At 43.3% G+C, this 17,553-nt stretch overlaps 1 protein-coding gene across 1 annotated transcript in view; it reads right to left on the bottom strand.

Moving 5' to 3' along the window:
• VAPB (VAMP associated protein B and C) overlaps nucleotides 1–17,553 on the bottom strand; it is a 57,489-nt gene that overhangs the window by 5,372 nt on the left and 34,564 nt on the right. The window contains exons 3-4 of the mRNA XM_063146761.1: nucleotides 3,911–4,014; nucleotides 1,716–1,796 (exon numbers count right to left, since the gene is read on the bottom strand). Of these exons, the coding sequence (XP_063002831.1) occupies nucleotides 1,716–1,796; nucleotides 3,911–4,014 (185 nt within the window). The remainder of the gene's footprint in view (nucleotides 1–1,715; nucleotides 1,797–3,910; nucleotides 4,015–17,553) is intronic.

Genomic DNA, 17,553 nt, shown 5'->3' with positions numbered 1-17,553 from the left:
AAGACAGTAAAAAGAAGACCAACAGAGTAAGTAAAACAGCCTTAAGAAGAGGCCACCGTTGAAATTCTACGTGGGATAAAAGTGTCTTAGCGAGGCAGCAGAAGCATTGAGAGGTGTCCAAATTAACCTCTTGAGGCAGGGAATTATGCAGTTTATAGACAGGGCCAATGAGAAGGCTTTCCCCTGAATCCTAGCAAGTCATGCCACACTGAAAGCCAGGATTTCCAGCCTTTCTATTTTTCACAGCCACCCCAACCATATATGTTGGACTACAACTCTGATAAACTTCAGCTAGCATGGGACAATGGGAGTTGTAGTCCAACACCTAAGGGGGACACCAGGGTTGGGGCTGTCCCTGTGTTCACTTAGATATAGGCACACATTTTAAAGAGTAAACAATTGCACACACATAGAGTACAAAAGAGTAGCTGCTGGGATTAAGGAGATCAAAAGGACCTGAGCACCATGCATACCAGTGCAGTGAATCAGGTAGCAAAGCAACAAGAGTTCAGTAACTTTTCAAATTGTTTGCAGCTATGAAAGGCCTGTCCCTGAAATCTTTTGTAACCCAGAACACCTTGCTTCCCCCCATATACCCCCTTGCAGGAGTGATGGGGAAATAACCAGCAGGGCGCACAACAAGGGCAGTCCTTGATCTTGGCGATACAGGAAGGGAGTCAACTTCAAGCATGCTGTGAATCACCCAAGTGTTGGGGAACACTAAGCTAAGGCCTAAGTACTTGGCTGAAACTCCAGGGGCAGCGCTGTCTTGGAATCCGATTCTAGTATTAGCACGGGACAATGTAATAACCGCTCCTGCGTTAAAAGGGCAGGAAGGAACACCAAGGGAGGAACCATTCTTTTAGTCCAATTTAAAGACGTACAGCCAGTACTCTCTAAACATACCCACCCTTTGTGAGAACTCCTCCTCTGTAATATCTCTGGAGGTGTCCCACACACCCTTCCTCTGGAACGTTCCATCTTTTGTCCTCAAAACCGAGTCACAACATGCTATGCCATTGTTAATGGCTAAGATGAAGAGGCTGCTATTACTTGCTGCAAGTCTCTTATCATTGCAATGTTCAGGGATAAAAAACAAAACAAACAAACCCTGGAATATATGGGTTGTGTTATTCCAATACGTTCCATCTTTTGCAGCCATGATGGGGAATGTGCTGCCCTGCAGAAGTTGTTGGAATTCCCATCATCACTCACTACTGACTATGCTGGATATGCATGATGGGAATTGCAGTCCAACATCTGCAGGGCCACATATTCCCCACCCATGTTTTACATGGATGCCTCTCCTTTCTTAAGCACAGTTCTTATTCATGGGACAGAACTTTTTATTTTTGCAGTTTTGAAACATTTGAAGGATTTATGTTTCCAAAAATATGCCCTTTTCCCTTCCACCTCCAAACAAAACTAATCCTGTATAATAAAGTTAATTAAAAAAAAATCCAAATCCAGCAAAATGAAAAAAGTATTAGTGTTCGTAGTGTCCTATAATAACAAGCTAATGTTAAGCACCTGCATATATACAGATATATATAAAGTTATGCATAATAGCAAAGGTGCCCTTTCTTTTCTTAACAGCATTCCTCAACAAGCTACAGATAGACATTTGGACAACTTATAGTTAACTTCAGAGTCCAAGGTTTTATTCATAAGGAGCAGCTGTTCTACAAAGCACATAAAAATACAATTGCACTCACGGGTTTATCATTTTCTGCTGGCAGCTCGAAGACACATCTAAGTTTTGAATCCATGAGTTCTTCTGGTTTTGCTTCTTTCCACTAAAAACACGCAGAATTGAAAGGAGAACGATTAGCCAATGCCCCAAATATCTTCTAGAAGAAAGGTAACACCTTCCTATTTCAAAGGATGCTGAATCATTTTGGCTTGGCATATATACTTCTTTTTATTTAGGTTTCACACAGACGGTTGTTTTGTCTGTCTGAAAAGGACACTTATTTGCCTGATCCTTTGAGACAAAAAGGGCTGAACTATACATTTGAGTCTTGAGTCATAGCATTCTGGAAAGCCTGCGAAAAAGTTTAAGAAGAGGCAAGAACAGGCTTCAATGAATCTGCTCACCATGGCGAGTGTGGCAAGCAGCCAGCGACCAGCCTTACTCCCTACTTTGAAGCTGCAGAAGTGAGATGGGATCTGGGAGGTTGTGCAGTGGTCCTTGACATCTCCCCAACTCCAAGGTTGAGAGGGAGGCTGGGGGTTGTTTGACTGCTGCATGGCCAAAACACCTCAACAGCCTTGGCTACGTAGTGCCAAAGCAAGAAAAAGGGTGGGGTGAGTGGAAGAGGACCATTGGATACTGCTCATGGCAAGCAGTGGCACCTATCAACACTTGCTCCCAGCTGGTCCTTCTCTTTAGAAACGCCAGTGGAGGCAGAGGGCAGCTTGTCTTGACAGCATGGGCAGTGTGCTTCTTGCAGCAACTATTCTTGGCCTGGCCAGCAAGCCTAGTGAAATACTGTAGACCCCTGACCAAGAATAGTACCTATTTGCAAACAGTTAGGATTGTAGCAGCACGGTCATGCACTGCACCCAATCTCATGGCCAGACACTGTAGGGCTAATTGCACTGGTTAGCTCTGTTTATGTAATGTTTTGTTTCACATAAGGTGGATTATGCCGACGAGAAAAAATGCAGTGGGACTGCTATTAGCCAAGCCAACAAGTTCCTCCAAATGCTTAGCTGTGGGTTGCGTGCAATGTGCCCCGGCAGCTATTCAGACACTGTAAACAGCAGGGCTGGTTGTATCCAGCAGAGACTAAACATTTTACAAATGCGAACCACTGGCACTAAACACCATCCTTCGGTAGCAGCATGAACACATCTTCTAGACAGTAAGTATACAATTAAGAATAAGTATCACAGACTGTTTCAGCTCTTAACAGTGCACAGGTGGACTATTAGGACAGTGGCAGCAGTCTTCTAGATCAACCTTCCTCAACCTAGCATCCTTCGGATAGGTTGGACCATAACTCCCATCATCCCCAGCCACAAAGGCCCTCAGGCATGTTGGTTACAGTCAGTGGGAGTTGTAGTTCAACCTATCTGGAGGGTGCCAAGAAAGCTGATCTAGATTCAAGTGACTTCTTCAAAAAATCTACTCAATTCTAAGAGTATTCAACCTGTAGATTAGTTCATCATAAACAACATTCATTCAAAGTTCATTGTCAAGGCCATCAATCTTGATAAGTAAGAATAAAATACCTTTCACAATAGGGTCAAACAGGCATGTTATTATATAACTGATCCACATGATTGGTACTACTACCACTTAAGAGACCTCATCGCTGGACAAGATTAATCTCAATTTACAGTGCCAACAACTCACTAGTAATAGGTACAAAATCCATAGGTGCTATCTACATCTAAATTTGGATATGGGTATTTCCAAAGCGACTCAGTCAACACTAGCCTTCCTCTGCAGAGGAGGATGCATACCCACATTATGCTGTAAGAGTTTTCTAGAAGTAGGAGTAATGTTGTGTTGTGCAAACCCAGATGGGTTCAATATTATAACTGCATATACTTGTGGGTAGTTCATTCTCCTACTAAGAACTAAAAAAAGATGTTCACAACAGTCCATTTGCCTATCTTGTTTCATAAGGTAGCTAAGCAACCATACATCTTTCCAACAGAAGATAGACCTCTATGAACATTGAGAAGTTTGCAGTCTTGCCAAGAGTTCTATTCCAAAGGTATCAGGATTGTCTAGTCTAATTTTCTGGGAATTCCCTCGACCCCTCTACTTTATTTTCTCTGTCCTGCCCTATTATACTGAGCACTTTAGGCAATTAACTACTCTTCAAAAAAGGCTTGCTGAAATATTAGGCATATAGAAAAGTGCATCACCTTGGTAAACATTTTTTAAAATACTCACTACTGCTTCCATGTCTGAAGTATCAGGGGGTGCGAACATCGACTGAACCATAAACTTGTGTTTACTTTTCTCATTAGGGTCATAATCAAAAGGTTGTAGCATCACTGAAAAGAGAAAGCATTGCTACATTAGAATACCAGCATTTGGACCATAGACACATCTACAAATGCTTTCCGGCAGCATTAATAATTGTGAAGAGGCAAGAAACACCAAGCTAGACCAGGTGAAATCCTGGGGTGATACCCGGGATTGTCCCTGTGTGTCCACATGACCGCACAGGGGATCCTGGGATCAGGGAGGGATGATCCGTTACTTGCCCCGGGATCTTGCCCTCCCCTTTGGCCCCGGTTTTTCCGCAGTCCAGGGCTGAGCCTGAGACCCCGGAACGTGGCCGGGTGCCGCGGGTTGACCTGGCTCCTCGCGAGGAGCCGCTCATGGGGCACAGCGCTGCACCCATCGGGGGTAGGGTGGGGGGAGCAGGGAAAATAATTTAAATTTAAAAAACCACTTACCTTTAACGCACGAGTGTTCGTGCGCTGCTGCCCTTTTAATAAATTAAAAAATGGCGGGCACGACGCCTCTCCTTCTGGGGTTGTTGTGCCTCATGTGTAAACAAAAGAGGGATCTCGAGTTAAACACAACGCGAGATCTTCCCTCCTCTGTCGCGGGCTATCAGGTAGGTCTAGCTAAGGCCCAAGTCATTTGTTGGGAGACCTCATTTGGACTTGGCAAATTAAGTCTTTGAGCTTTCCATTCCCATAAAACTCAATAGCTATGACAACTTGTGAAACACACTGATGACTGCTGAATGGGAGAAGAACATGCATTTCAAAACACAGTTATGTCTTGTATGTATTTCTTGGAGGAATTTGAGTAAACAGCACCTAATGTGACATGTGCATACTCCAAAATATGACGGTGAAAGCAAGATAAGTTTTTCTCTGGCAAGCTTAGAATACTTGTGAGGTTCTATGCCAAAGAGGTTGTTTGACTGGATCCCAATGATATTCCCTAGAACTATCCCACATTAGTAATTATGCTAGTATCACAAGCCAGCTCAGAATGTTGCACCACTGCAACAAGGGTAAATTGATGCTTTTGCACTAAGAGGTGCACTATGTGTATACAATGGGGAAAATGTAAGATAGTATGGCCACAGCTAGACCTAAGGTTTATCCCGGGATCATCCAGGGTTCACCCCTGCCTGAGCACTGGATCCCCTGTGTGTCACTTAGATGAACAGGTTTGACCCCTGGACGATCCAGGGATAAACCTTAGGTCTAGCTGTGGTCTATGACCTCTTTTAAGTGCAGACAAATGAAAACCAAAGCTTTTCCTTTAAAATGTTTACTTATTTAGTTGTAATATTTATATACCGCCTTTCCACAAATGTCATTAAGGTAATGCATAACAATTCAAATAAAAATACACAAAAAGAAATAAAATACTGTTAAAACACTGAAACCACTAGTCACTCTTTAATACAGAGAGGTTTGTCTTAACTTCTTTCAGAAATGCTGAGAGCATGGAGACCAATCATAGCTCTGAAGGGAGGGCATTCCACATTTTGGAAGGAACGCAAGAGATCGCTCTTTCATGTGTTTCTGACAAATGGCCTCTGCAATGTGGGTGGGTCTTTCCTGTCATGAGGATGTGGGGAAAAAACCCCAAAGGTACTAAAAACTGCTGATACACCAATAAATTTTAGCAACCCAAAGAACTGTGCATGATATGCTGACAACAACAGATCTATTTCAACATAGTTCAACTCTCCTGGAGGAGAAGGCTATCAATGGCTACTAGCCCTGATGGTTGTGTGCTATCTCCAGTATTCGAGACAATAAGCCTGTGTGCACCAGTTGCTGGGGAACATGGGGGTGAGGCTGCTGTTGCACCATGTCCTGCTTTGTTGGCCCCTGGTTGACAGCTGGTTGGCCACTGTGTGAACAGAGTGCTGGACTAGACGGACCCTCGGTCTGATCCAGCATCAGGGCTCCTCTTATGTTCTCTTCCACTGAGTTTGTGGGGGCAGTTTTGCTATAGTTACTTATTGGTTCTATTTCACATTGAGACGTATTTGTATTTCAGTGACATATATGCATTCTTTCATATATGCATACTTGCTAGGTAGAATCATCTGAAAAACGTTCATTACAACTTTGAAACTGCCAAGCTTGCAGTTTCATTCACTGTTAAGTAAAGAACTTATGAAATGGAAAATTTTCCATGGAAAAACAAAGCACTGGAAAAATGCCCATCCCACTTCACTGCTGCAATTGAAATCAGTTTCTTACAATTTGCACTGTCTGCATCTCAGCTGGTTTATTCATTTACTTACTCATAAAAATTAGTTTAAATACTTATTTCCAGTTATAAGTTTTCACAGAAGACTGTATCTGATGGCATTACTGCTTGTATATCTTAGGTGCCCAGTAAAATTCTCTGCCTTCTCCCCAAACATCCAGAGAGTCTTGTCAGAGTCAAACTTTAAATGCCTGAAAGTTTTCGTGTTATTTTTCTTAGGGCCCAGCCAGTGTAAAATGTTTTACGGAAGATACAGCTGTCAACAAAGTCATTCCTTTACTGCCTGCACAGTCCATTCCCACAATCCCAGACACTTCGTAAGCTACTGCTGAGGAAATCCTACATTGCTAATATCCAAAGTGGTAAAAGAAAAGACTTTAAAGTCTGCAAATTTAGTAACTGGCACTGTTTTCTATAGCAGCATACCATTGTGTTATGTGAAAATAATGTGCACTAATGCTGTTATAGCTGGCAGGGGTTGGGGGGGGAGTGGGGGAGACACAGACAAAGCTGTGAAGAAAATAAAGGTAGTCTTGTGCTACTATGTGAAGGAAGCACACACAGGGAGAGACGAAAGTGTTGCTAGTAGCAACAGGCTACTTTCTAGCATAGCAAAGGTAACTCCGGGGAAGTTAATTTCTTCAGCTGAAAATGTTTAAAGGACGCAGGACAATCAATCTGTTCAAAGTTAGAAAAGAGGAACAAAACAAAAATATAACTTTAAGAAAGATTGGCAAAAATATATTGAGCAGGGGGTTGGACTCGATGGCCTTGAAGGCCCCTTCCAACTCTGCTATTCTATGATTCTATAATATAGAATATATGAAGAAAGAAATGAACAGAACAACTCGGACAGAGGCCTATAGGACGCTCTGGGACTCCTGAAAAGAAGTAATGTTAGAAAATTACTATAAATAAAATAAAATAAAGGAAGAGATAAACAGAAATGATATAACATCCCAGAAAAAGAAATGGGACAATCTAGGCGAAACGTACCAGGCTGGGGGGAGGGAACGGGATAAAAGGAATAAAAGATGAAACCTGAATGGGAAGTAATTATGCTTATAACTTTGGGTTATAAGCATACAAGACTTTTATAAAGTTTTATAACCTTATAAAAAGGTTACTGTATAATGAACATTTTTTTAAAAAAAATTTTTTTTTAAAGAAAAAGGATGTTGCAAGAAGATGTTTGACTAAGCCCTGCCAAAAACAAACAAAAAATGTTTTCAAAACTATGCAATACTCTATTGTCAAGAAATACACCACAGGTCGCCGTGTTCTGCCCGCTTCCTGCAGAGCAGATAAAGAATCGTAGAGTTGGAAGGGGCCTAAAAGGCCATCAAGTCCAATCCCCATCTCAATGCCAGCTCTCTTATTAGTCCTTACATTATTATTATTATTATTAATAATAATAATAATAATAATTTATATAGTGCCATCAATTTTCATGGTGCTGTACAGAACAATATAAAACAAAATACAAAACACCCTGCCATATGGCTTACATTCTAAAATCACAGTAACAAACAGGGAGGGGAAAGGCCAACCAGCATGGGGGAAAATAAAACAAATAATAAAAACTAGTATTGTCACACTACAGGTTATAAGCTTTTGAGAAAAGAAATGTTTTCAAATAAGATTTAAAAACTGAGATCGACGTCGCGGTTTGCAGATGTGCTGGAAGAGAATTCCAGGCACAGGGGGCAGCGAGCAAAAACGGGCGAAGACGAGCGAGAGAAGTAGAAACTCTTGGGCGAGTAAGAGACACAGTGTTATTAGAGCGAAGGGTGCGAGCAGGACAGTAAGGTGACATAAGAGACGAGAGATAGGGAGGAGCCAGACCATGAAAAGCTTTAAAAGTCAAAAGGAGAAGCTTGTATTGAATTCTGCAGGAGGTAGGGAGCCAGTGAAGGGATTTTAGAAGCGGGGTGATGTGATTAAAACGACGAGCCAAAAAAATAATCTTAGCCGCAGAATGATGAATGGAAACCAATGGGGAAAGATGAGAAGAAGGAAGACCAGTCAACAGGAGATTACAATAGTCCAAGCGGGAAATAACCAAGGCGTGAATGAGAGTCTTGGCGCAAGAGACCGATAAGAACGGGCGAATTCTAGAGATGTTATATAAGAAGAAATGACAAGACTTAGCTACAGCCTCAAAATGGGAAGAAAAAGAAAGTGAAGAGTTAAAAATAAAACCAAGACTATGAGCTTCCTCAACAGGATAGAGTATAACATTATTAACAGTGATATAAAATGGGAGAAGAGGAGAGGGTTTAGGAGGGAAAACTAACAGTTCTGGTTTTGCCATGTTTAGTTTCAGGCGACGCCGAAGCATCCAGGCTGAGACATCGGTGAAACAGGCCGAGATACGATCCTGAACACCAGAAGACAAATCAGGAGATGAAAGGCATAGTTGGGTATCATCGGCATACAGATGGTATTGAAGACCATGAGAATGAATAAGATTATCCAAAGATAATGTATAAAGAGAAAACAACGGAATCTCATGTAAATTAAGTAGCAAAAGGCTACAAACAGACAAATTTGGGATGCTCATTGAACTTCTGCTCCAATCACTTTGGATTGTCAGAACACAGTTTCTCTGTGTATTGGCAAAATTCAAGAGATGCCCACAGCATAGGAAAGGGAATAAAGGGAGGCCTGATGGGGCCTGGACAAGGAGGAAGAACTGGGAAGCAGAAAGGCACTGAGCAGGCTGAGACTGGGCATCATTGGGGCAAGGCAGCCCCAGCTTTAAAGAATAAGGCATTCATTTCCACCCATCTGCAGAAACTTCATATAAAACATAGGGAACTGCCTTATACTGAGACACATGATTGGTCCGTTTGCATCAGTATCATCAACACTGATTGGCAGCGGCTCTCTAGAATCTTGGGGGAAGATACCCATCTTTCCCATCACTACTACCTGATCTTTTAAACTGGAGATGCTGGGGATTGAACCAAGGACCTCCCTTCATTGTGGTGTAGCGGCTAAAGTGTTGAACTGGGAGTTGGGAGATCCGAGTTCTAGTCCCCACTCGGCCATGGAAACCCACTGGGTGACTTTGGGCCAGTCACACACTCTCAGCCCAACCCACCTCACAGGGTTGTTGTTGTGAGGAGAAAATGGAGAGGAGGAGGAGGATTATGTACGCCGCCTTGGGTTCCTTGGAGGAAAAAAGGCGGGATATAAATGCAACAACAACAACAATAACAACAATCCTCATTTGGAAAGGATGAACTGTGCCTCACAGGTTCTGTGCTTCTACGGGGTATCCCAAAGCGGATATCTGCACTTGCATGCTCCATGAGGCACCAGCTCCTGTAGGAGGTGGCCAAGACTGCATCACACAATCTGAAAGTTGCACTCCAGTATCCTTGGCAATGGCGGCAATGACCCTGGGATGCAACTCCAGGTGTTCAGACAAGGAAGTGTCTTCTTTTAAAATACAAAGAAAAAGAAGATAGGAACAGGAAGAATAATCAAAGAACAAAAAAGTAACCTCAGCATGCAAGGACCAATTCCCGATGAGGCACCAGTAAAGACGGTCAAAAAAATAAATGAGGGAGAGGTGGAACCACTGGGACATGCACAGTAGGGTGGTGGGAGGCTTCCCACCAAAAAGATCCTCAGCGTAGAGCCCATATGTGTGATGCACAGAGACCACGAAGAAGAACGATTCTCCCCAGCTGCCTGGCAGAGTAGATAGGGCTGGGGGGCGGGGCATGGTTTTCTTGCCCATTTCTTAGTCAGATTACGAAATATCAAGGCAACTTCCTGTGGGCCACTGAGAGACAAAGGAGGTGGTGTCACAACTGCAGGAACAGCGTGATTTCCACAGAAACAGGTGGATTTAAACGACAAGTTATTCATGTGCCACCCTTCACTTTAACACACACACACACACACACACACACACACGGATGCCTAACCATTCCTCAAAAGTGAAAAACAAATTCAAATGACTAGCACTCATAAAATTAAAACACCAACAAGAATACAAACAGCCAAGGCAACAGATCTAGTAAAACCCATAACCAGACCGGCTGAATGCTGAAGTTTAAGTGCCAGCCTTGGACCAATTCCACAATCACCAGCAAATACAAGATGCAAAAAGCCTTCTTTGAAGCAAGGATAAGATACAAATGTGTTAATCCAGGAAGATCTCCATACAAATATTTACTGAAGCCCAGTTTGGGTAGTTTACTCCATGAATGAACTGCTCTTACAGTTAGAATCCTAACCTAAATCTTATTTTACATACTAACAGTGAACTCATTCTCTCAGGGCATGTCTAGACCTCCTGGCATTCCAGGAGGGAGGGGGGAGGATCTCACGGTATTCTGCTCGCGAGATCCTCCCCCTCAGTCCACACACAGCAAATGACGTCCCAGGAGGAAGGAGGACGTTGCGCCTGGCATTTTTTTTTAATGAAGATGAGCGCACTAGTGCTCCATCGAAAAGGTTGGTGTCCTTTTTTTAAAAAAAGATCCCGCTCCCCCCCGATGGACATGGACCTCCTGAAGAGCTCTGTGCCCAATGCCTGGTTCCTCGCGTTTACTCGCAAGGAGCTGGGACAAAGCCGGGATGGCCGCCCACACATCTTGGGATGATCCTGAGACCGCAGGAAAAGTCGGGATTAAAGCCGTCCCGGTTATCCTGGGGAAAGGGAGGATCATCCCTCCTTGCCCCCGGGATGCCCTGTCCATCATGTAGACACACAGGGATGAACCCGGGACCATCCCTGGGATAACGACTAGTCTAGACATGCCCCCTGTATGGACGGTAGTCAAAACGGCACCATCCACAAACAAGTGTGAGGGATGAGCAGGCATGGAAATCCCAAGGTTTGCATTAGTACCCCCCCCATCCCCCCCAAAAAAAAACTGTAGAAAAACCCTAAGCCCAATGAGGAGCGATTATGCTCAGTGAACAAAGAATGCTGACTATTGGGGGGCTCATGGAATGTAGCATCCTAGAAGCCGGCATGCCTGGATCCCACTTCCCTTCTCCCCTTTTAAAGAATTTGCAAATTGTCCACATATCGAATATGTTCTTTGCATCTTCTTCCAGTTTTTCCAAATCCCTTCAACCTTTTGTCCTGACAGGGAAGCCCTTGATAAATTCGCTGCAAACGAAGCAATTGCGGTCATTTCCCCGTCGCACACATTTTTGTCAAATGCTTCCGTGCTGTCAAGACCCCACCCTTCCTTGCTGCTGCATCAGGGGGAACATGAGAGGAGACAATTATAGCAAGAGAAAGGGGGAAAGGGCTGAGTTAAGCAATTCTGTGACAAATCACAAGAAGAGGCAGGGATGTGCTGACAATGCTATAAAGCACACACCAGCAACTGCTTAAGGAACTGATGCGTGTGCATGCAATGGACTTCAAGGAAAGAAATGTTCTCTTTTGTGTTTCAGGAAGGACAGCTTCGCTGGGATTAGAAAATGGAGCTAACAGCGAGCTGCATTTTCAGCCTATCATCTGAATTTATTGTATAATTTCTGGTGCTTCAGAATCACAGCAAAGCTGAAGAGCCTGGGACAGCATGACCATTCAACGTTAGTTCCCATATAGCAGCCTTCCCAGCTACCAGATGTTTTGCCCAAGCTGGCATAGCCAATGATAGTGGGAAATGCAGTCCAAAACACATTGTGGGTATTAGGCAAGGGAAGAATGACAGAGGTGTATACTAGGGGGTTAGCCACATAAACAAGAACCACACACAGATCCAGATGTTACTTACCCTATGAATTATGGTTGAAGGCCAAAGTTAACATTCTCCTATTCACGCATAGTAAAACTATGCATGATTGTTTTCCCTACTCTCCTGCAAGCACACGTGGTCCCAATTTGGACCAGGATCACGGTGTTTCAGGAGAGGAATGTTTAAGCTTCCCAACTACCTGTTTTCATCCCAAAATTCTACCCACCCCTTTGGGGGAGGGGAGGGAGGTCAAAAAGAAAGAAAACCCTCTCCATTGATTTTCGGGTGCAGGTAACCCTGCAAGGCTTAACCTGCAATTAATGGTTACATGAGCAACGATGCTAACTGTGGTTAGGCCTGGCCTGGGTTCATATTTTAACCCAGGATCTGAAGCCACTGACCCTGTTTAGATGACACACTAAGCCATGGTGGTTAAGCATTTTGAGCTAAAGTTATGACTTAGTGTGAACCACTCCTAACCATGGTGGCTACATAACAATAGCTTAAACATGCTCACTAACCATTGGCTGTAAAAGGGTTATTGGCTTAACCATGGCTTCGTGTGTTGTCTGAACAGGCCCATTAACTATTAGATGGCCTCTTTCTCTTTTTCCACAGAAACTGGTATCCTCAAAATAGTTGCTGTAAATTAAGACTCTCACTGAACATTCATCCCTAGATCTGATCACTTAATAAAAATAGGACACTTCCAAGAGTCAGACTTTACTATTTTCTGTAGGGAAATATGAAACCTCTCTCTGTATGTTGTGACATAATCTCCAAGGCTACTGACAGCTTTGCTTGTTCCATTTCTATCCTAAGTCCATGCGATGAGGGAATGTAGAGAGGCATCCTTGGTAGCTGCTCCAGTTATGAAATTCCCTCCCCTTGATGTCTCGCCAAAGTCCCAACTACTTCCTAGAGTGCTCTTAAAAAAAAAAATCTTTCAGGCTGGTTCCTAGTGACCGTGATCCAGCTGAAAGAAGGGTGAGGACAGTAGTTGGAACTTTTAAGTACTTGGTATTCAGAGGAGCTTTTATTTAGATACTTTATCATTCCAAGTTTATTTTATGGTCTTAACTACAAGGCCTTGGGGGCTGGTGCAGGATAAAAGTAAACAAGTATTAATTAAGGCATGCTTTATAGAAAGCTGTGCAAGAAATTAAGACCAAATGCTACATGCTCATGAAGAGGTCAGAAATAAGCTGATTAAAGATACAGCACATGTGGGGAAAATATGGAGCTTATGAACCAGAATTAAACTGCTCGTGCTATCTTTGAATGGCACAGCAGCCCGTCGGTCAGTTGAAACTGTGGCCTAATCTACACCAAACAGAATATTGCACTATGAAAGCGGTATGAAAGTGGTATATAAAAGGCATGAGCCACACCAAGCAGGGTATAGTGGTATGAAAGCGGTATATGGTATGTGTCAATGGGGCCCAACAGTTGTCAGTGCACTTCAATTCCGGTATAAAGCAGTAGTGTGGCTCCTGCCTTTTATATACCACTTCCATACCACTTTTATAGTGCAATACCCTGCTTGGTGTAGATGAGGCCTGAATTGATTAGCATTCCATCCCCTCGCTTTAGCTCTGTAAATGGTCTCTTAAGTGCATAAGCAACAGATTCAGTAAGTTGACAGATGACACAACATTTTGATAAACGCAAAGGACATGAGCATTTGCAGGACACAGACAAATTTTGGTTCCAGAGACACCCATCCCTACACCAGTTCACTTCGTGGCAAAATTAAGAGTTTCCATTTGAAACTTCCTCTCAGCATTTTAACAGTTTATAAATTTAATTTTAACTTTGCTGTTTTAAATTTGTATTTCTGCATTGCTGCTGATTTTATCCTGGTTGTGCTTTTATATTGTATTTTATATCATGTTTTTATACTGCTTGTTTTATACTTTGAATGGTTTTAATTTTTGCGAACCGGCCAGTGAGGTTCAGCTATTGGGCGGTATAAAAATGCAATAAATAAATAAATACATAAAATAAACTCATTAAGCAAAGGTTGAATTGTAGTGTTGGAGGCCCTTAATCTTCCTCACTTTTCTCCATGTGCAACTGAGAGACCAGTTCAGGAACATGAAAAAGCAGTTGTAGTACTTTAAAAGTCTCTCGGTGAGGAGGGGGTAAGTCAAAAAAACTTTCCCCCATAAAATCAGTGCCCAAGACAACTTGATTAGGTAAGAAATACTGTTTTTCAAGTATGTACCGCAGCACTACCAGGTGACACAGGACATAACATTATTTATATTCTCCATAATCCAGTCCATTCCCCCTTCAGGTCCAGGGTCTTGGGAGAGAGTAGGGTCTTCTCTGATTTGCACTGCGATTGAGAGAAAGTAAGAAACAGCAGTGTTTCCAGCTGGTTTTTCAAACCACACCATAAATGGTTGCTCTAACGGAGGCCCTGCTTGTCAGAGGGCCATGAGACTTACCCCCAGGAAGCAAATTATGGATGCATGTACTGGGACAGAGCCTTTTGGAATGGGGCTAGAGACATCACACTCAATTCCTGGGAGAGGTTTTCTAACACAAACTGGGTTATATTTGCCATGAGGGTTTCCAACGCAGTCGTCAGCCAGGTTAAACAAACTTTCAGAGGAACTCTTCTAATTTAATACAGGAACATTGAACGCGGCTTGATAATAGCCATCATATATTGCCATCTAATGCCTTCTGATACGGGTGCATTTCCCAGTAGAGAAGGAGCACACCTGGTTTTATTGGATTCAAGTTTATAAGCTGGATACTTTATAGCATTTAGGTTTACACACAGGATATTTATGGTTCGCGAGATTTACAATTCCACAGAAAAATTGAATAAATTCTTCGCAGCACACAGTAATACCCAAACCTGGAGTGAGAGACTCTGAAGCCATATTCTTTTTCAACCCAGAGCATGTCTACACTGGCTGATATCCCGGGGATCGACCCGGAATCGTCCCTGTGCGCCCACTTAATGCATGGGGGATCCCGGGAGCAAGGAGGGAAGATCCCTGCATTTCCCCCGGATATCACCATACCCTTTTTTCGTGGCTTTTCCCAAGGTCCTGGGATGATCCCAAGGAGCGCGGGTGGTGTGGCCAGCCGTCCCGGCTTCTTACCTCTTCCCTGCGAGTAGCGAGGGTCATCTGAAGGAAGGGGCTGGGACGGGCAGAGTCCAGGGCCATTGGGGGTGGGGTGGGGAGCAGGGCTTTCTTTCTTTTTTTAACACTTACTTTTTTACTAGAGCGCAGGTGCACTCCAGCTCCTGTATTCTTTTTAAAAAAAATGGCAGGTGGACATCCTCCTTCCTCCCTGTACGTCGTGTGCTGCATGTGAACGCAGGGAGAGGATCACGTGATCAGCATATCGCGGGATCCTTCCTCCCGGAACGCTGGGAGGTGTAGTCATGCCCCCAGACTCAGGCCTAATCTAAACCAAGCAGGATATTGTATTATGAAAGCAGTATGAAAGTGGTATATAAAAGGCAGGAGCTGCACCAAGCAGGATATAGTACTATGAAGACGGAATATGTGTCCATGGACCCCAATGGTTGTCAGTGCACTTGAATACCGCTATAAAGCAGTAGTGTGGCTCCTGCCTTTGATGTAACGCTTTCATAGTGCAATATCCTGCTTGGTGTAGATTAGACCTCAGATGCATTTGCTTGGATGAAATATGAGCAGAAAAAATGAAGCCATATTCTTTTTCAACCCAGATCGACCCGGAATCGTCCCTGTGCACCCACTTAATGGTGCGCCCATGTAATGTACAAAGCTAGCTACTCAGCTAGCTTTGTATATTACATAATGGGGATCCAGTTGTAAAGTCTTTGAACACTACTGAATTAGTAGCAGTTCTGATACATATTAAAGCATGTGTACTTGAACAGTGTATCTTTAAAAAAGCCATCATTAAAGCAGGCGTTAGATAAACTGATTTAATATTATTTCCTTCTATCCTATTAAGCATTTGAAGTCTGCACATTAGCACTGACAGAAGTGCTACAAGGTCATAGTATTTGCTATTTTACAAGTTAAGCTGCCCTTGAAATCAACTGAAACTGATTAAGAGTTGAAACACGTCTGTATTGACACACTAACAGCACAATCCAGCCAAAATTAAGCACATATAAATCCTCTGAAATCACTGGGGTGGATAACACATTTGCTTTCACCCACTCCAACTGCTTATATGTAATGGTATGCTGCTATTTTAAAACTGCTACTAAAATTCATCACGATGATCTGTATTTAGCTTTTTTAAAAAATGGACCTCAGTTTCTTACAGATTTGACTTCATTATGTGTCAGAGTTTCAAAGAGCTATGTTTCAGTTTCATACAACTAAGCTACTACAAAAACTGAATACTTCCATTTATCTTAGCCTACATAAATTTGACTTCTCCCCCAACTCCAACAAAAAAGCAGCAACAAATTAAGTTAGGAAAACAATTAGGTGTTTTCAAATAACACAGGAGTAAACTGACTAGCATCAGTGGTATTGTCTGACAGAGGGCATTGTCTACACCACAAGGGTGTAGGGGAAGGATCGCAGACTTACCGGCTTCCGCAATCCTCCCTGGGTGTCTTGGTGGCTGTACGACATCCAGGAAGGACGTTGCAGCCGCCATTTAAAACAACAATAACAGCGAGAGAAGCGCACTCGTGCTCCACCACAAAAAGTAAGAAAAACAAAATCCAGACCCCACTCTCCACCCCCGATGGGCACGGACTGCTACCGTGCGACTCTGTGCCCATTTCAAGTTCCCTGCTACTTGCGGGGAGGATGGGATGACCCGGGAGCAGCGGCCACATGGCTGCGCTCTGAGGGATAGTCCCGGAACCGTAGAAAAGTCAGGTTTTCTGCGGTTCCTGATATCCCGGGGTAAGTCCTTGCTCGTCTCAGGTTGCCCCCGGGATCCCCTGTGCATCATATGGGCACACAGGGACGATCCAAGGACTACCCCAGAATATAGACATGGTGTAGACAAGCCCAAAGAGGAACTCTTTACTTCCCAAAAGGTATTCAGATAGTACATGACTTATGCAACGGTGTAAGTTCTACTTCTACACACAATGGTGGTTTGGGAATGTGGCTGCCCTGCCCACTCCACCTAAACCCATTGCATACTGAGGGTTAACCCTCAGAATCTGGAGACAGGGTTGAACCCTTAAGTGGCATTTTGCAAGCATAAAGCTACCAGTCCAGGATCAGCTGGAGGCTTTGCTTCTCCTTGCATGTTCTACATAGTTTGAACCAAACATTAAATTATTAAATATTTCAAATAAAAGTGACTGGGGAGAGGCAATACCAGAGTTGTTTTATGATACTTGATGCCCTTTCTTGGAACACACTATTCAATCCACTCTGATCACAGCTCCACCTAAGAACTATGGGAGGACTTGTAGTTCAGAGGCAGAGCATGTGTCCTCCACACTGAAGGTCCCAGGTTCAATCCCTACCATCTACCATCTCCAGTCAACAGCATCAAGAAGGGGGTGTTTAAAAAAGACCTTTGACTGAAACCCTGGACAGCCACTACCAGTAAGAGCAGTGATACTGGCTGCAACGTATTTATTAACTCGACAATTACTTTTTATAATTATGATCCTTTGGTAAC

This window comes from Elgaria multicarinata, chromosome 1 (assembly GCF_023053635.1).
Source record: "Elgaria multicarinata webbii isolate HBS135686 ecotype San Diego chromosome 1, rElgMul1.1.pri, whole genome shotgun sequence".
Taxonomy (NCBI): Eukaryota; Metazoa; Chordata; class Lepidosauria; order Squamata; family Anguidae; genus Elgaria; species Elgaria multicarinata.
Note: the sequence above shows the minus strand (reverse complement) of the source record. Positions and strands in the feature narration are given on the sequence as shown.